Source organism: Cynocephalus volans, chromosome 12 (genome assembly GCF_027409185.1).
Source record: "Cynocephalus volans isolate mCynVol1 chromosome 12, mCynVol1.pri, whole genome shotgun sequence".
Taxonomy (NCBI): Eukaryota; Metazoa; Chordata; class Mammalia; order Dermoptera; family Cynocephalidae; genus Cynocephalus; species Cynocephalus volans.
The window spans coordinates 65,899,140-65,919,692 of NC_084471.1; the positions used below are offsets into that span (position 1 = coordinate 65,899,140).

The 20,553-nt window shown below is 36.7% G+C and overlaps 1 protein-coding gene across 1 annotated transcript; it reads left to right on the forward strand.

Annotated features, from left to right (window-relative positions):
- The first annotated feature begins 8,930 nt into the window (after positions 1–8,930).
- GTSF1 (gametocyte specific factor 1) lies at positions 8,931–18,166 on the forward strand. Its single transcript, XM_063076360.1, has 7 exons — positions 8,931–8,946; positions 12,985–13,085; positions 14,748–14,874; positions 15,431–15,514; positions 15,967–16,030; positions 17,125–17,219; positions 18,130–18,166. Exons 1-7 carry the CDS (start codon positions 8,931–8,933, stop codon positions 18,144–18,146), a joined length of 504 nt encoding a protein of 167 aa, XP_062932430.1. The 3' UTR covers positions 18,147–18,166.
- The last annotated feature ends 2,387 nt before the right edge of the window (positions 18,167–20,553 follow it).

The window sequence follows — 20,553 nt, forward strand, 5'->3', positions numbered from 1 at the left end:
GGGAGAAGTTGTAGATTAAAGAGACAGCAGACGTAAGGTTTAAGTCTCTTTTTAAACTTTGGGGAAATCTTAACTGTCAAGTTTTATGAAAAATTCTTGTCATTGTTGGCATCTTAACAAGTTTTCATTTATTTAAATAAAGAATATTTTTCCTATGAAAACTTCATTTTTTTTTATTATTATTCCTGTTTTCATATTCTCATTCGTCAACCAAAAGGCTATAGGGCTTATTTGCCTATTTCCCTTATTAGTAGGGGAAATACATTCAGCATGGGGTTACAAAGCTATTCCATAATTAGATTCTTTATCCTCCAATTTTTTTTCTCCATCACTTACAATATGACCATCTGCTGTGGACTGATGTCCCCCCAAAGCTTAGTCCTCACTGTGACAGTGTAAAGAGGGTGGGAAATTCCATCACGATAATTGAAAGGTGGGCGGCCTTGAAGAAGTGATTGGACTGTAGGACCATAATGTAGCAAATGGATTAATAATAGTGGTCAGGAGCATGGTTCTGAGGGCTTTAAAAGGAGAGTATGTGAGAGTCTCTCTCTGCTCTGCCATTTTCTGCCATGTGAGACCCCTGCCTTGCTGTAAAGCTGCGACCAAGGAATACCCTCACCAGATGTGTTCCCTGGACTTTGGACTTCAGTTTCTGAAACTGTAAGCAATAAACTTTATTATTTTGCAAATTACCCAATTCTGTGTATTTTGAAAAACTAATACACCATCAGATCAACCTTCTTTAATCACCTCTCTATATAAATCTTCCATGCTTAAAGGATATTGTTTTTATGAGAAGCTGAGCTTGGAAAATGGCCTTCCTAACTCTGTAAAAGTCAATTTACTCCCATCTTAAATATGACTTATTATTTTCACTATGTTCATTTTAAAATGTCACCCCTTGCCCTTCAATCAGTTTACTCCCATCTTAAATACACCTTATTCTTTTTCACTCAGTTCATTTTAAAATGTCACCCCTTGCCCTTCAACCACTCAAATCCCTGTTCTAGATTTTTTAAAATCCAACTTTTATTCCTCACCTCATTTAAACCTTCCCTGTCTTTTAAATTTAACGTGGCAGTTAAATATAGACAACTTTCTCCAACCTCAACCATACCAAGCCTTCATGAGGGAAGTCAGAATCATGTATTGCTTTGTATTTGCTAAACAACTAGCCCAGTGCTATGCATCTATTAGATATTCAAATACTTGGTGCTTATACTGAACCAAGAACCAATTTATCACAGGCCAAAATCAGTTCCTCTTAAGCTGTAATTTTTTATTGAAGTTAGTTAATCCTTTTAAAATAGTGACACTGGGTTTTGCTAGTTTAGTGATTGGCTCAGGTGTATTTAGATTTACAATTAAAGGTAGAAGTTACAGTCAAATATTTTCTGCCCTTAGGAGGCTCATTCCTACCTAAGTATTTTCTATATTCTTCTCAAATTATCTTTTTCTTCACTTAAAGCAGAAAATGGCAGGGGATAAAACTTGGCACTTTTAATATTTAGTACATCCTAGTATATTTTGCACAAAGGAGGGCTACTGACTTTCTCCCTTAAATTTACATAATATTAATAAGATTTACTTTCATCTCTTGACTTATGCCTTACACATACTTTCAATTTTTTAAATTACACTTTGGTATATTACTATCAGACTATAAAAACAAAAGGATGTTCCCTAGGGAAAAGGCCCAATATCAGATGTCTTCCTTTATCATATTTTGGATACATAGAATCTTCCCCTAAAAGGCCATGCAGTCTTCAGTAGGGTGACCACATAACTTTTCCTCCAAACCAGGATACTTTTGAGCATGAAAGGGGACACTATCAATAATTATCCTGGGACAACCAGACAAACCAGACTGGCCACCCTAGTTTTAAGAGAAAACGTCTCTTAAAAGGCAGTTGTGTCATTCAAAATACGGGTGCCAGAGATACTCAAATATTTAAGAAGTTTTTAACCCGTTGGAAGAAGGCACAATAGAAGCTAAAACATCACTTTTTTGGCTTCTAACATAACATTTGGTCTAAGCTTCAAGAAAAACCAAATAAACTTGGGGGAAAAGTATTTATTTTCTAAAAAAGAAAAGTTTAAAAGCAATTGCCTCAAAGCCTTTCTAGATTCCCCAAAGTCCTAACTATTCCCACATGCTCCCATAACATGTAGTTTAAGTCTCTATATAACCTTTCATCCTACTTTATTATTACTAAACTATAAGATGCTTTAGGATAGACATGATCTTGATTATATACTAGTCCTGTGCCCATAAACAATCAAGATTGTTGAATGTGGAGAATCTATACTCTATAGACATGGAGTAAAAAGAGACTCAGTACACTGGGGTAAATATTTCTTTCACAATATATCAACCTTTCCAAAACCTTAGTAATCAGGTTCTCTTCTCCATTTTTGTCCTATTAAAGCAATTTAATTTATGGAATAGTAATAAGACTTTCTACTTACAAAGTTTCTTTCCTAAAATTAGGTTTTAAAGTTTTCACCCTTACAATTATAGTATGAATTTTGGGGAAAAAATTGCTAAGACCTATTATTCATGTCCTAGATACATACCAAAACATATCCCATTGATTCCACATCTTTATTCTGTGGTTGGTCCACACTTTATGGTCCTTTTTCATGCAGGCTTTCCAATCAGCTGTGGAAAGTAAAACAGGAAAGGAAAAAAACTTCAAATATTTTAGTCTCTTCTTCCCACGTGTTCTTTACAAGATAGATGATGTCTTACAGTTGCTGCAGCACTTGACATATTATACCTATGTTCTCAAGTCCAATAATCAAGTGTCTACTACGTTTATGACACTATTTAAAAACTGTAGAGGCATGGGGTAAAAGGGAGATGTTGGTCAAAGGGTACAAATATTTAAGTCCGTAGTAAAAAGGGAGATGTTGGTCAAAGAGTACAAACATTCAAGTCCGTAGTACGGCCCAAGAATTTGCATTTCTTCAAGTCCCCAGGTGATACTGATGCTGCTGGGTCTGGGTGCCACACTTTGAAAAGCACCGGTATAAGGCACAGTTTAAGTGCTGGGAGGGGAAGAGGGTGGAGGATGGCTACAAGAAAAGGTAAGGACTTAATTCCAGGTAGAGGTTAGAAGAAGGCTTAACAGAGAAAATGACCCTTGGGTTTAAACATCTGACAGTCCTTAATATAACAGATCCGAAAAATGACAGTAGTGGAATTTTAAGACTGCTCTGTACAAGACCAGTATTGACACAATTTTTAGTAGGTGAAGTTTCCTAAGCATAATTCTGCCATTCTACCATCTTCTCAACAATGTTTTCCATTCCCATTTACTTACCTATCTGTTCATTAAACCTTTCAAAGTCATACTAACAATGGCTTGCAAACTGGCTTACAATTTACATCTTAGATGCCAGCACTAGAAAGGGTATAAGGAGCTACTTGTTGCTGAGTCCTGGGGGAAAAAAACTACCTATAAGTCAAGGAAAAACAGAACACATTTCTCATGTATACTGGTAAGTATTACAAGCAATGTGAATTATTACAGAGGTATAGAATATTTACATATTAGGACACAATCTAAAGTATAGACAAACAAAATAGCACTACGTTTTGGTTTTTGAGGTTTTTTTTTTTCACTCATCCTGTATCTTAATTTAGCTTTCTAGAGCTGGATGTTGGCTATTCTTGGCAAGTTCCCATTAGTAACTCTTTAATAAAAATAAATTTATTTTCGCTGGCTCCTACTACCTCTTCCCTGCTACCTTGCCTCAGCAACCATAAAAAAACCCAACTTTTCAGCCTCCTCTTAAGCAATGTTTCCCAATCTATCCTCACCAATGAGAACACCTATTATGTTCCCACATAGATCGCTCATTTTGAAAAATTTTGCAACTGCATTTATTGAATAATTTTTCTATTTTTAATTATATACTTTACCAATCAGAAATTATAATTAGATGAGAGAACCAGGACTTAGTTGATAAAATTCAAGCCAGAAACAAAGAAATTTTTTAGTCTTTCCATAGGCAAAATTTTTTTAGGTATTCTGAAACACAAAGTTTCTAAAGAATCTCAAGGACTACTGAAATTATTCCTTCAATCCTAAGAGCTGAGAAAACTTTTTCTTACAACGTTTTTTTCAATCACTAGAGTACAGATCTGTCTTTTTTCTCATTAGTTGGGGGACCTTATTTTTAACTAGGAATTATTAATTCTAAAAATATAATCTATATTTTAGGGATACATGCTCAGATACAACCAGCAAGGATCAGATTTAGTTTAGAATATTAATCCCCCGCTAGCTCCCAGAATGACCTTTGTGTAAATGCCTTGGCCTCTCATTGTTTTTTCCTTTTCAAATATAATAAACCTGTCTGGGAAACCAGCCTGAAAGAAAGCTCAGCAGGTATCTCAAATAAAGCAGGAAATTTCTGGGTTGGAAAGGAACGAACAAAGCATTTAAGAATAGAAAGAACAGATGTGTGGTGCATATTTACTTCAAAGTCACCACTGAAAGGCAGGTGTGATTTTCATTTGTTTGAAAGTTGATGGGCTTGTTCACTGGTGCTAAATGGAACAGCTTTATCAGTTGGGGATCCTGTCAACCTGACAAAGCATTACTGAATGCAGTGAAGTCTGACTTCGGATTCTGGTTTAGTACCCACTCCCCATCTTCCCAAGTCCTTATCTCTTTCTTCCTCAGAAACTTCCATCTGCAGATATTTGAATGAAAAGTACTTATGGGTCATAGGAACGTGTCAGCAATTTCACCAGATTACTGCAATTTAAAGCCTGAAAAATCACATTTTGGTTCAAATCACACTAGCCCCATTAATCTGCATAAATGTTATAAATCCAGACATTTAGGATTTCATAAAAACTATTTTAAAATATTTCCTAACAATCTAAAACTGATTTGCCAAAACAGCAGATTTTTCTAAAATGCTTTGTGCTAAACCTGCAATAAAGCTTTCATTCTTAGCAATTATCTTTCAAGAAGCACTTTAACAGCTTGCTTCTCCTTCATATGAATCATCCAGGCCACCCAGGTGAAAGAATAGCTTTTGTAAATTCAAAACAGTGCCTAGATCAGTGGTTCTCAGCCGTGGCTGCACATTAGAATCATCTGGGTAGGTCTTTAAAAATAACCAAGTCTGCCTCTTTCTGATTAATTGGTCTGGATTGGGAAGTTGGCATCGTATGTCTTATAAAGCTCCCCAGATGAGTCTAATGTGCAGGCAAGATTAAGAACCACTAGTCTACAACGAGGAGAGCTTAAGCTGAGCTTCCATCAACACCTCTTTCTTTCCAGGGTTTCAGTCTGAACGGAAGGCCGGAAGGCCGTGAAGCAGTCTCTTCAGCCTAAGCACTGCTAATTTGAAAAAACAATTTGTTTACAAACTGTTCAAGTAAAAATAAGATGTCCAATTCCCATGATCCTTTTCACTAAAGCTACATTCAGTTTTTGCTGTCAGGGGTAGGTTCTTTCGAGTCATACTTAGGCACTAATCACTGAAATGTTTCAGAAATCCCAGTATTTCAGCAACCAGACTAATCTCCCAGACTGCTTCCTATACCTTAGACAGCACAAAGGTTTTTGTCTTATCACATCTTTTATTTCCTGGTTCTGAAAAATATCCAGATTTATGTGTAGTGTCCACACCTTTTTTTCTGTCTAACCTTCAACGGCCATAAGTCTTTTCCATGCCTTTCCAGGTCATTTTAGACCCCATTGATTACTTCCTTATAGGAATATAGTCTAACACTTTCTTAGCAGCTGTTGTACTGCCATCTAAACTTTCATCCACCTTGGGATCTGTTCTAAATACTTTGGGGATAAACACTGGTTCTTATGCTTTTGTAAGGTGGAGGCGGGAGGATCACAGTTTTCAGAACAAAAGCTCAGAGTATGTTTGGCTTTCCACTATGAATCTGTAGCTTTCTGTCCCTCTTGTTCTCTCCAACTCTTTTCATCGAGCTCTCCCCCCAATCCTAAAACTCCCTTTAATCTGACTAGGGCATCCATCTTCTTACCAAGCACTCTGATACTATTATTGCCTCTTGAATTTGGAGATTCTACAACATTATGCTAAACAAAAACAGCTAGACAAAGAATTCCTGTCCTTGATGATTGTTTTTTTGGCTGTTCTGCATATCTCCTTTATTTATTTTTTTTAATTAATTTTTTTTTATTTTTATTTTTTTTTTGGCAATGTTTTTTTTTTTTTTTTAATTTTATTTTGTCGATATACATTGTGGCTGATTATGCCTATCTCCTTTATAATTCCTCTTCTCTCCCCTCAAAATATAAGTTCCCTTTCTATCTAGACAACTTTCACAAACAAGGTTTCTTCCCAGGAAGACCTCTAACTAGGCCCATTCCTTCAAGTGCCCAGGTCTCTTTCCTAAGATGGCCACCACAAAGCCCAAGGAAGGAAGTACGAGTTCCACCCACGCAAATCCGCCATCATTCTTGGGGCCAGAGGAGGATGGACTAATAGAGATGGGCTCGAGAAGGGACCCCCCTCTCGGGGGGGGGGGGAAGGGCCCAAAGAAGGAAGGCCCCGCAGGCCCACAGCTGATATCACTGCCTCACGCTCAGCCAGCGTCGACGCTGCTCGTCACAGGAAGTGGGGGCCCCAGCCCCCAACGTGAGGCACCGGAAGTGAGCGTTGCTGGGGCACGGATGTGAGGCCAAGGCCTGTGTGGGGAGAGTGTGTGTGGGCTGAGGTAAGAAAGGCGTGTGGGCTCTTGCTTGGCGCCTCGAAACCATTCACCTTTACTGTCCTGGGATCCTTCGCTGTCTAATGTCGTCTCTTTTCCCTTTCCGACTTGGGCCGGTAGCCTTCGGCCTTGTGGGCTTTACGCAGCTGTTTTGGCTACCGGCCGGCCGGTTCCGCTCCGCAGGGCCTCCCTAGCGTCTTTCTACGTTCTTTCTTTTTTCTTTTTTTTTTTTTTAATTTTATTTTGTCGATATACATTGTGGCTGATTATTGCTCCCCATCACCAAAACCTCCCTCCCTTCTCCCTCCCCCTCTCCCCCCCAACAATGTCCTTTCTGTTTGCTTGTCGTATCAACTTCAAGTAATTGTGGTTGTTATATCTTCTTCCCTCCCCCCCCCCCGGTTTTTTTTTTTTTTTGTGTGTGTGTGTGTGTGAATTTATATAATAATTTTTAGCTCCCACCAATTCTACGTTCTTTCTAAGTTAACCACCTTCTCCTATTTAGTCCCTTTGTTTAAGTCTACTCAGATTTTTTGTTTAAAGGAAGAAAAATGATTCTTTTACTGAGGCCCCGAGCTCTGTTAACAGTTTAACCAGGAACGCCATCTACATCCAGTCCCCAAACTTGACTGATTCGTGTAGTTTGTCCATTTCTCTGTGGTCTAATACTAAGGAAAAGGTGAAGAGTCCCTTGTTAACACTTTGATGTGGAAGATACTTAAAGGGACATGACTGAACGATGATACTGTGAATTCCAGTGCCCTTAGTGTACTGTAATTAGGTTTTTTTTGTTTTGTTTTGTTTTACCCTGGAAGACAAGGTCGGCTTCCTAGAAGCTGCTGGATCTGGCGCTCATCACTCTTTTATATGACTTAAACCCAAGAAACATAATACTTGGTTCTTCCTTCCGAACCTCTAATTTGTAATGAAGAAGTATGAAGTAACTATAGATAAGTAAAACCTGTCAAAAAAAAAGTCAGGATTTCTTAATCCAAACATGACAGATATTTTTTAAGACAGTTTTACTAATGATTATTCTTAACAAATAGCCTCTGCAGCAAATTACTAGAGTTCCAGCTGATCACTTGTATTTCCTGTCATAGGTTCCAACATTGCTTATGTCATAGAATGGGGGGAAGGGGTGTGGAATTGTAGGAAGGGCCAAAGGAGAGCTTGCTCTAGAGACAACAGCTGTAAATCTAGCCATTTTCCAGAAGTTTCCTATGGGAGTAGTTTAATATAAGTTAAATTTTTTTCCCATAATTTTAGTCACAATGCTCAATAAAGATCTCCAGTAGAAGAGAATTCAAACTGTGAAACCATTTATTTTCACATTTCTGTTACAGATTTGTTCTCTTATGACTCTGCTATCCATTATATGGACAGTTCTTAAGTCCTAACATTCAGAAGTTTTCCCTCAGTGCATAAAGGAAATGTGTATTAACTGAAGAGGCTTAAATCAGCAAGTCTTGCCATTTTTGCATAGGACCTTGAGGGAAGAGAAATGAAACATCACTAGAAAAAGGGGAATGTCAGTGTGTCACTTCTTGATCATTTTTTAAGAAGAGTTGGTAAACTAGAATGTCTCTAAGCAAATTGGATGGGTTGTGAGCTGTCTGACATAGGTTTCCGGCATTCTCAGATCCCAGAGAGCAAGGCTGGTAGCCTGCCTGTCCTATTATATTTTTAAGAACTTGAGAGGAGAGCTTTAAAATAGTACCCTATTGTCTCCTGAGCTTTAAATTAAAAAATAAAAAGTACACTATTCCAGTGTTTATCCAGAAGTTTAAATAACCGTATTCTTGTGGTTTGACTTGTTCTCTCTAATGTTAAATACCATCAAACCTAATAGATGGTAATAGACTTGTAACCGCATTTAAAATAGAGTGACATCTTGTCACCAAAATACAGTTTAAATTAGTAGTTTAAACTATTGGCAGGCCCTAGAATTTATTACAAGAATGCGAATTACACAATGATGTTAAAATGTCTCAAAGAAGTAAAGAATGTTTTAAAGAGGAGAAAATGTTGGGCGGGGAGGGGCAAGGAACTAAGGGTTTTGTTTTGTTTTTTTAATGGAACTTGGGTAACTTCAATTCCAGAAGTGACTCCACTTCCTAGGGCTACGTTTCGGTACGTTTCATTTCTGATTCCCTAAACCATACTTTTTTTTTTTCCCCCAGCACTTGGATTCAGCGCCCTCATTTCTAGTATGGAAGAAACTTACAGTATGTACTTCTTGTTGCTTTTAGAAAATAAGTTAAATCATTTACGTATAGTTCTGTATCTGCGACTTTTAGTGTGTTGGAAAAAACTCATATTTCTTCCTGAACTGCTGAGGAGGAAAGGTCTGTGTGTTATTGATGTAGAGAAGTGCCCAAATTTGAAATAAAACATTTGAAATTTAATTAAAGAGGTATGGGAAGTCATAGAAGTTTGAAAAGGCTGCAGTTAAGGCACCTCTGTGAAACTATATTTTTATTAAATGAGGCATTTTTACCTCCTTAGGACTTCAGCTTCTCCTTGTATGACAAAGGAGTAGTAACCTTTCCATTTTGATGGGTAACATGGTATACATAATAATGTTGATGTACGTTGAGTTTTTAGATAAATCCTGGGAAGGATTCTTATTTCTCAAGTAATCCTGGAACCTTAAATGGCCCAAAAAAATCAAAGGGGAGCCAGCATCTAGAATCATACAAGTGTAGAATCAAAAGGGACCTGAAAAATTACGTTAACTTATTACAACAAAATAGAACTTAGATTAATTTATTTGCCCAAGGTTACCTGGTTAGTTAGGGACAGAGTCAGAACCAGAGTCTTCTATATTGTTTATACCTAATACCTTACTTGATACCACAGACACTATGATTTCTAGGCCCTGACCAAATTTGAGGAGGAGTCAATGCCTGCGAATAAAACTTGTCAACAGGGCCTACGTTATTTTCCTACTTTGCTGTCTTGTTCAGAATCTCCTTATAATATTATCCAACAAAAGAATATTTTAGCCCAATCCTACCTTGTAGGAAGAGTCCAGTGGAAATCTTTACCTCCAAAATATAGAAACTACATAGAAATAATCTTATTTTATTAAATATCTAGAACACAGTGGTTCTCAAACTTTAGCATGCAGGAGAATCACCTGGAGGGCTTGTTAAAACACAGGTTGATGAGTCCCACCCCCAGAGTTTTTGAGTCAGAAGGTATGGGATCTTAGAATTTGCATTTCTAACAAGTTCCCAGGTTGATGTTGATGTTGCTGATCTGAGGATCACACTTTGAAAATCAGTGATCTAGAAGGCTGATTCTCCTTGATCTTCCTTAGAGCTCCCTTGCCTCTTAATTTTTCTTAAAACATTTTTGCTTAAAATATGAAATTCCTGTATCGTATATATATTTATTCCTGGAAGCTTACTACTCTGTTAAATTAGAAAGCAATGTCTCCCCTTTCTATCTCTCAGTTCTTACTTTTCTCAGCCACAATTACTTTTCCTTTAAAAAAAAAAAAAATCACCTGGTAGAATGTTAGAAATGCTGCCTTAGAATATACTTTACAATCTCAGGCCCCGTTCCAGACCTACTGAATCAGAATCTGCTAACAATCCCTAAGTGATTTAATACCTGGGGATCATGTTAAAGTTTGAGAAATGCTGCCTTAGAATATACTTGATCTCTTTCCCAAATTGACCTGGAACTCCAACCTTAATCTGATAGATCCCTGAAGATCTCCAGCTTCTGTCTTTGGGCTGTACCTCTTAGCTGATGATACTTTGTCAGGCATACTTCCTTATTTCCATGAAGTTTTCTACATTTCTCACCATGGGTTCCAGGTCTTACCCAAATATAAAGAACAGCTGAGTATACTTTTGGAGGAAGCTTGTCAACAGGACCTACTTTGTTTTCCAAAGTAAGTTATATTTCCAGAAAGCCAGACAAAATTTTTGCAGAGCAGTTTGATAGTATTTATTACAACTTTAAATGCACATACACTTCAGTGCAGCACTCTTAGGTCTCTGCCCAAGAGAATTACAGTGCACACAGAAGTATATACTAGATTGTTAGTTACAGCATTGTATACAGTAGTAAAAAACTGGGAACAACCTAAAGGTTCATCATAGGGGAACTAATTAAAAATCTATGGTGCATCCATATGCAGCAATGAAATATTTCTTTTGCATACTGACACGGAAGGAGCTCCAATATACATTACATAAAAAGAAAAAAGCAAATTGCAAAGTGGAAGATAGAGGAAATCCTGCCCCATGCTATAACATGGATGAACTTTGAAGACATTATGCTAAGTGAAATAACCCAGCCACAAAAATATAAATATTGTACGATTTTGCATATATGATATATTCAGAATAGTCAAATTCATAAAAACAAAAAGTAGAATGGTGGTTGCCAGGAGCTGGGGGGAGTAGGAAATGGGGAGTTGATGTATAATGGGCATAGAGTTTCAGTTTTGCAGCATGAAAGATTTCTGAAGATTGATTGCACAACAGTGTGAATATACTCAACACTACTGAACTATACACTTTAAAATGATTAAAATGTTCAATTTTATATGTATTTTACTTGTAACAAATTTTTTTTAATTAAAAATAAAATATTTTAAAATCTAGAAAATCAGATCAGAACTGACCTAAATTGCCAGAAACCAAGAAGTAGCTTTATGGTCAGAAACTCTCACTAACTCTAACATATACCACTATATGGGGATTATAATGTATATGAATCATAAGGTACATCCAGTCTGTCAGCTAACATGGCCTAATGTTTGCTAGTGATGGAATAGATTAAATGAAAGGAAACTAATAAGAATTTCATATGTAAATTCTCGGTGTCCTGAAGCTTCGGAAATATGAAAAGATTGCTAGTCAAGAAGATCTTGGTTAGCATAATAAGCCTGCCTGTCCTCTAAGACTTTTCCTTCCTAATCATCTGTCCTTCAAGTCACCTTTGTGGCTTATTTGCATCACGATCATGGTTAGCAATTTATTCCATGTTTACCACTCTTCCAGTGAAACTGTTTCAATTCCCCACTGGCTTCTGATTTTCATAGCAGTCTCCAGGTTTATAAGCTTCTTATCAAATGTAAATTGTTTATCTTATTTCACTTTTATCATTGCCTTCAGGGTGGCAAGAGCACTTTATTAGGTTGCCTCTTGTCCTCATAATATACTGAGAATGTGCTTAGCCATTTAATTTCCCTTCCTTAACCAGGCTTGTTAAAATTTGGTACTTAGCCTGGACATCTCATATTGCCTAAGGGTAGCATTTTATAGGTTAGGTTAAGGGCTTTCTTTCACACAGCGGTTCCATACATTTGCAGTTACCTTAACCTCAGGAGGTTTTGTTTTTGCAGATTGTTCTTTTGTTTTTTTAAGCTGGCCAGTTTGGTAATCACTAAATTAAAGAATTTCCTGTTTTTTTCCTCACCTGTGTTCCAGAATATGAAAAGTAAAACCACTTATCTGATAAAGGTATTGATTTCATTTGAGAGGTATATAGAGTAACCAAGATGAGGAACTACTTATAGGAGTAAGTTAAAGAAGACAGACAAGAAATCTTTATCCACTAATATTTCTGATGTGGGGGGAGGGGAATGTGTAGGTGTAGTGGGCCCCCAAATCAATATACTGGCACACCAGCAATCCATTCCAATTTCAGCATACTGGTTGGGAAGTTCTGATTGGACTAGCTAGAGATTAGGAATGACCCTGAGTTAGTACTTTATTTTTTTTTTAAGATGACTGATAAGGGGATCTTAATCTTTGACTTGGTGTTGTCAGCACTATGCTCACCCAATGAGCTAACCAGCCATCCCTATACGGGATCCACACCCATGGCCTTGGTGTTATCAGCACCACACTCTCCCGAGTGAGCCATGGGCCGGCCCCTGAGTTAGTACTTTTAAGTAGATGTCATTTCATTTAACTTTTTGTTTTATAGAAAGGGTAACCAATAATGAAAACAATGTTTATGTTCAATCAAATGTGAACTGAGACCTCACTCCACAATTGCCAGTTCCACTGGACCTAATAAGATTTGGTGATAGCACAATTTTATCTTCTCCGAGTTACATTTTCATTTTTAAATATTTAGTCACCCTTCACCACCCCCCATTTTTTTAATCCATTTTCTTTAAACTGTCTTGTTCTATTATTACAGATTCTGTTGAAAAAATCCAATGTGCCTGGAATGCTGTAGTTTTACAAGGGCCTGTTATAGTTTATGCTTACTGTATTTTTCTCTCTTTTCAGTCGACTCCCTGGACCCTGAAAAGCTATTACAGTGCCCCTACGATAAAAACCACCAGATCAGGGCCTGCAGGTTTCCTTATCATCTTATCAAGTGCAGAAAGGTATTATTTTCTTAATGTGTCCTCTGATGCCCTCCTGGATTTTTTAAAAGCCAGGGTTTGTAAACATCAAATGATTTTAGCAGAAATGTTTTAATCAAATGCCAGAATTGTTTTTGGGAATCTACCTCTGTGTTTCTCCAAGTTTCAAGAGTAAGCATCTTTAAAGAAAAAAAAAAATCAGGTTTTCTGTCTGATCACTCTTTTGTAGACTTAGATGATGTAAACTACTTTAATGCCATATTAATCAAGGCACTTTGACAAGGTTGTTAGAATGCAGATGTCAGCTAGAGGGCAAAAATTCTGCCAGGATTTATGCTTGGAAACAATTTTGGTATTTAATGTAAACAGCATACAACTCAGATTTAACATCCTTTAAAAAAATATTTCTCTTATAAACCTGGAAACATAATATGTCTTTGATTATTTCTCTAGCTTTTTTTAATCTCCGGAGGAAGGAACCCTTAAGGTTAAACCTGGGCAATTATGGATCAGCAGATACCACTACAACTTCCTCCTCTAGGCTCTTAAACATTTCCCAAGGATAAAGGTTAGGACGGGGAGCTAAGTGATAAAAAGACACTATCATAACTCCCCTCTTGTAATGTTCTTAATCTTAGGCCACAAAACCTTTCATTGAATGCCTGATAAAAATGATGGAGATTGCTGCCATCACAAGTTTCTCCATCCTATATTCTCCCTGCTTTACATTATTTTTATTTTTTGAGTTTCATTTGTGACATAACTTTTTCTTAATAAATTTGTTAATTATTGGTATATCTGTCATAAAATTTGGGTTCTATTAACCTCTTTGTTTTGTTTTAAAATAAAGAACTTGGTCAGCAAAGTAGACTCTATCATTTGGGCTTTTTCCTTAGTGAAATAGCTGAAATAAAGGTCAAATTGTTCAGAGCCTCATTTCAGGCATCATTGCTTGAAACAAGTGTCACTGTATTAATCTGAAAAATCATTGGTTTGCCTCTTTTGCAGCTCTCTTACAACACCTATTTTCCAGCACTATTGTATTGCAGTAGCAGGGACGCTACTGCATTGCAGACTAAAATTGTATTTAAGTGTTACAATTCATCCTGAATATCAGCTTTCAAATATATCCAGGGAGCTCTCTACCATTACAGACTGTGCCGCCTGAATGTCGTGACCCTAATAAATAGGGAAAAGATATGTTTCGAATACCCAATTCTAAATTCACTGTTTAGCTCTCTATAAATGACTTAAACCCCAGTATCTGTATGTCAATCTCTACAATTGTAACAAAGAGGCTTACATTTTAATGATTTTTTTTTTTTTTTTTTTTTTTTTTTTTGGTCATTTTTTCGTGACCAGCACTCAGCCAGTGAGTGCACCGGTCAGTCCTATATAGGATCCGAACCCGCGGCGGGAGCGTCACCACGCTGCCAGCGCAGCACTCTACCAAGTGCGCCACGGGCTCGGCCCATTTTAATGATTTTTGAAGCAATGTCTGTATGGTTTACGTGAACCATAAATAATTCCCTTAATTTTCTACTATGAGTTTGCCTACCATAGTTAAGCTGTAAGTTTATTGAGCAGGTTTAGGGGAACCATTTATAGAATAAGGCTGAGCCTTTCCCATTGGACTTGAAGAGATCCCAAGAACTGACAGATCTCTTTATTTTGATTCCACAGAATCATCCTGATGTTGCAAACAAATTGGCCACTTGTCCCTTCAATGCTCGCCACCAGGTTCCTCGCACTGAAATCAGTCATCATATCACAAGCTGTGACGACAGAAGTTGTATTGAGCAAGATGTTGGTAAGACTGACTAGCTAAAATATTTTAGGACTGAAGGTTAGCCCCCTTCAAATTTATATTGTGGTACACGTTGTCAGCTTGATTTTTGGCTTTCATCATTTCAGAAGAACAATACTTTTCTGCCTTTGAGATTTTATCACATAGCTACAATAGGCTGTCAGGTTGTGTGTGTCAGTCTGCTTTCTCTTTTGAACAGCCTGATTTGTTCTACTAATCATCTAAAATAAAAATCCTGGGCTGGGCAGTTAGCACAGTTGGTTAGAGCATCATGTTGATAACACCAAGGTTCAAGGTTCAATCCCTATACTGGCCAACCACCCCCAAAAATAATAAATAAAAATAAAAATCCTTTTATTGCCATAAATATGGTAAACCTCTTTGTTTTTGCTTCTCTTTCTTGTCTGCTGTCAGCGAAAAGATAAGATCTTAGCTTTCATACTATCCATTCTTCAGAAACAGACCCATTAGGCTATCCTGCAAACTTTTAGGCTACTAACTCTTTTAAACACAATAACTTGTCAGTGTCCCCTTATGTCAAATCTCTGTCGTCTTGCAGTTAACCAAACCAGGAACCTTGGACAAGAGACTGTAGCTGAGAGCACTTGGGAGTGCCCTCCTTGTGATGAAGACTGGGATAAAGGTGAAGTGCTTCTACATCTTTTTCTTCACAATGTCTAAATCTCAAGGCATTTGCTTAAGACAGAAGGAATATTTTCCTTTTTTATGAATATACCATGTTCAGAATGCATCATTATTTTTATTGGGCCTCCAAATGAGCACATTTGTATCTTTGTGCAGACACATGGAACAACCTCTCCCTCTTGATTAGAAAAAGCACCTCTTTACATCTGTTTTGTTCCATAAATTGTGTTGTACCGTCTGTGCTTGATTTTTACTAGGTACGTTTATTATTATTTATGTCACTTGTGTTTATATCCTTCAATTAAATTCTTGCCACTATGTCACTTAGGTAGGGTACTTGATCAATTTTTACTTCTCCAAACTTAGGTGTATTATTTCCCATCTTACAAATGCAACTAGCATGAACTGGTGTCTAGTAATACTACAAACTATGTTTGCTTCCTTTGGCAGATTTGTGGGAACAGACCAGTGCCCCATTTGTCTGGGGCACAGCCAACTACCGTGGCAACAACAGGTAAATGAAACAATTTCCTTCCCAGCACGTCCTCCCAAAATCAGAGTGTTCTGTTACCACAAACACCACCCAAGTATGAATTGAATTCTTTCCTTGATGATGTTCCTTCACGGTAGCTTAGTCTAGGTATTGTTTTGGTGGGTTTCCTTCCCTTATTTATTTCTTGATTCATGAAAAGTTTGCTTGCTTTGTGTTAATCACTGAGGATACAAAAATACTACCTTATAGTCTAGCAAGGGAGACAGTGGTACCAGACATGCTTGTGTTTCAGTTGGGTGTTTTGCTAGTTTTACATTATTATAATTTCTGCAGCTATACCCCACTGGGATCATTTTTACTCCAGGTAACTAGTGTCTGAGGAAAAAATTGTCTTAAAAGCTCTTTATTTGAGATTGGGAAATTCAGAGTACCTATTGAGTAGGAAAGAAAATGCATCTCTTCTTCCCACTGATTTTATGTCTAATTTAAAACTACAAGATTTGTTATTACCACCAAGACTCAGACCTTAGAAGATCAAGTTTCAATGAAAACCCAAATGAGAGAATATTTCCGAATTAGATAAATGAAGGAATAACATGCTAGACTTCATTTTTCCCACAAATAGAATATTTATCAATTTTTTATTTCTTAGTTGCTGAGGTTAGTTAATAGTTTTAAGTGTATACTATTTTATATGCACTAAGATAGAAAAACTTAAGGATGATTTCCATGGTTTACTACTATAATTTTACCTCAGTTCAAGATTTACTGCCTTTGGTTTGGCTGTCTTGGCATTTTATTTTATTTCATATTTATTGAGTGAGTTGATGAGCCTGTCATACAGCTGAACAGTAGACGGCATTGCTTTTTATCTCAACTTCTGGAAAATGAAAATGGTTAGACCCATCTTAATGCCTGTACAGAATGGGGCACATTCCAGAGAAATGGTAATCATTCTGATTGCAGTAACATTTTGATGGAAATGGATTTACATTTCAGATGAATGTACGTTGTTGTTTTCCCCAAAATTACAAAAAAACACATTTCAATTGTCTATGTGCCTGCCTGAAGAATATAGATATGTCGACATAGTCAGATTTGTCTTTTTTTTCCAGCCCTGCAAGCAACATAGTTATGGAACATAAGAGTAACCTGGTTTCAGGCATGAGAGTTCCCAAATCTCTGCCATATGTTCTGCCTTGGAAAAACAGTAAGTGAAATAGAGACAAAACGTTTTTATTCTTTTCATTGTGCAAAATACAGTTGGTCTTGATTATTCAGATGTGTTCAGTCTAAGAACCTTGCAATTTTCATGACCCTGAAAGTGAGTGCTTCCTTTAAATTTTGTGCCCTAAGCACTTTACTCACTTCACCCCCTCCTGGCCCTGGTAAGAATTTATGAGCTGGAAAGTGAAAGATCATAGAAGTCAAAAGAATATTTTCAAGATGGGGTGACCACTGACATCAAATACCGTGAGTAAATTTGGGGACCACTAAAAAGGCTAGTCATTTTTGGCTAGGAGGAAGTCATCTCTGATTTTCAAGGCTTAATATTGGGGAATTGGGATCAGAAATTGGACTGCAGGGGCCCGAAAGGAAATAGGTGGAGAGAAAATGAAAGTGATAAGTTATAAGAACCAACATAAAGAATGATATTCACATGTCTTCTCTAGACATCAAAGACTGTGCTGGGTAAACAAGTACTAAATTTGTATCATACTACCTTGTTAAAGAAATTCTCACATACAAAGCACCAAAGATATTGTCATTTTTATTTAACACAAACTTTCTTTTCCTGTTACCTCCAAATTTACATTTCCTTCCTTTCATTCTTTGCTACTGTTTGAGCTAATTTTTAGGTGGCTATAGGATTCCCTTTAAAATATTTTCCTGTGAATACTTGTATTTCCCAAAAAATGAGATCAAATTATATGACTAAAGTTTGGTAGGGGAAGGAGCGTTTTCTTTTCCCATGCTCTTGAATGGAATTCAATCACTAATTTTAAATTCTACTTTATATTATTATTCAATATACCCCAAGAATAAGTCATTCGTGTTTAGTAAGAATAGTGAATTTCAGTTGAGGTGGTGTATTTATTTTTAAATATTTCTACTCCTAGATGGAAATGCACAGTAACTGAATATCTAGCTCAACAAGTAAGTGTTTCTGTTTTATTTCACTATCTCTTCAGATGGTAGTTAAGATTTAACTGGACATAAAGCAGTTTGGGTCCAATTTTCTTTCAGATTACGATACCAAATTAAAGCTTTGTGTGTGTGCATGTGTTTTCTTTTTAAGTATGTAGCTTCTGTATGGCTTTACATGCTAATGAATAGGCATTTACTAGTTAAATTAGAATTGTGTTAACATGCCGAGTTGTTTTCCATAACATTATTATACATTACCTTTTTCTTTTTTTTTATCAAAGTTGCATTCTATATCACACCTCTTTTAATGGACTGATATTAATCAGACAACTGTGCTTCACTGCTCTGAAATTCCTTACACAGTACAGTTTAGTACTCATCAAAAAAATTCATACTCTTTTTAAGGAGCACATAAAAGTTTTGGGTTCCTAAAAGTCTTAAACTGTTGATCTTATCTGAGTAGTTGATTTAGCAGAACCTCACAAAATCTGTATGAAGAGACTAAAATCTCCCGCTTTTTCACAGATGAAGCCTTTCCTTGAGGTTACCCCATGTGTCATGGGAGAACCAAGTTTGATGCTACAAATGCTACTTTGGCTGAGGTTGCCTAGCCACATTGCTCTTGGCAAAGGGAATATTATAAAGGTTGGGAATGGGATAATATCCCAGCTGTCTTGCAGACAGCAGGCCCTCAGTGAATACTGAATGAATGAATAAAATTGGCCTGTTGCTTTCCAGTCCATTCACTCTCTGGACTGTGACACAGATGAATCTCTGAGTTAAGGGTTCATTTTGTAAGAGAACTGATGTTTCATTTTGTAAGACAACTTAAATGAACTTTGTTCATTTTGTAAGAAAACTGATGTTTCTTGTAAGAAGAAGCACAAAGTGAACACCCCTTAACTATGGACAACAATATTTATCAGTTGCTTTTAGTTACCAGCCATTTTTGTTGGTAGGTTCTGATACCAAATTGTTAAACACATCTGGAAGCCAGAAAATGGATTTGGCCCCAGAAGGGAAAGAGACTCAACAGCACTGGGGTGTATCAGGAAATCATACATTGAACAGACCTGGATAAATGGGGAACTTTGAATTCCTGTCAATGTACTGCACAAGATACTTGGAGATTATACAGTATAGATAGCTATCCAGTAAAAATGGCTATGCTAAGATGAAAACCTAGGAGAAACTTCTGTAAAAAGACCAGATACTTTTCTCCTTTGGAACTTAACTCTTTGCTGTTAAGCTCCTTATACACTGAAAATTTATTTTTCCATGTAACCCCTTAGGAAAAAAGTTATCCTAGATGAGATAATTCTTAAGAAGCCACAGACCTTCTTATCCTCTTAAGAAAAATGAAGCATCATTTTTTGAATGCCTGCTGCAGAATTCTCTAGCTTCTTTGGAATAATACAAAAGAAATAGAAGACATGACTTAGTCCCTTAAGGAAGTTAAATGTGGGTGGAATTTTCTTGAATGTACATACATGAGAAGAGTTTTTTCTTTTAGCACTTAATGTGCTTTATCCCATTTGTGTTTTTATCACCAGCTCTACTTTTTGCTAGATAAGTACCTCAAAAGCAGGTGATATCATTAATTTTTGTCCCCTAATGTACATTGTAACAGCTCAAAAAATATTGTTAAATGAATGAGTAGAGTATATGAGAGGAGAAAAAGATGGATACAAGTTAATTAGAATTAACCCACAATTGTCTGAAGGAGTCAGTTGCCTGGATAATCATTGCTAATGTTCTCCTCACCTGGGAAACCGTTGACACAAGGAGTGTACATTGATGTCTGTATAGAATGTTTTTAATTCAAGTAACAAGTTTCTGTGTGCTTAGTGGTACTAAAGATCTAAGGGTCGGAAGGTACTTGGTGTTCTATTATCAACAGAACACCCCTCCAGAAGATATTTGTGTGGCCCATTGTCAGATGTAGTGGTGCTTTTGTCACCAAAAGGAACTAAGAACTCTTTTTTTTCCCCCATTTCCTCACAGATGCCAGATCCTAGAAGACTCTTGCTTCTTCCTGCTATCAGTGGGTTCTTCGTTTTTCTTCTAATCTAATTATAGAATGATAAACTGTGACTTTCAAACTGAAAAAGAACTTTTTTTTTCTCCCCACTTTGATGCAAGTAAACTGTGACTTTCAAACTGAAAAAGAACTTTTTTTTTCTCCCCACTTTGATGCAAGGACCCTCATATTCAGAATAACTTCCAAATAAATCATCACTGTAGATAGCTTGGTAGTTTGACTAAGTACTTGCAGCCACAAGATTAGAAATCACGTCTCATTCCATATTAATGAAACATAATGATTTAAAGTTATCTAAAGTGTCCAGCTAAAGTACACAGGAAACTTGAGTTGGAAAAAGTGTGTATTTGTGTTC

Coding starts and splice junctions, on each gene's coding strand:
- GTSF1 (XM_063076360.1), top strand. Junction 14,875..15,430: donor TTGTATTGAGCAAGATGTTG/GTAAGACTGACT, acceptor GTCGTCTTGCAG/TTAACCAAACCAGGAACCTT. Junction 16,031..17,124: donor AACTACCGTGGCAACAACAG/GTAAATGAAACA, acceptor TTTTTTTTCCAG/CCCTGCAAGCAACATAGTTA.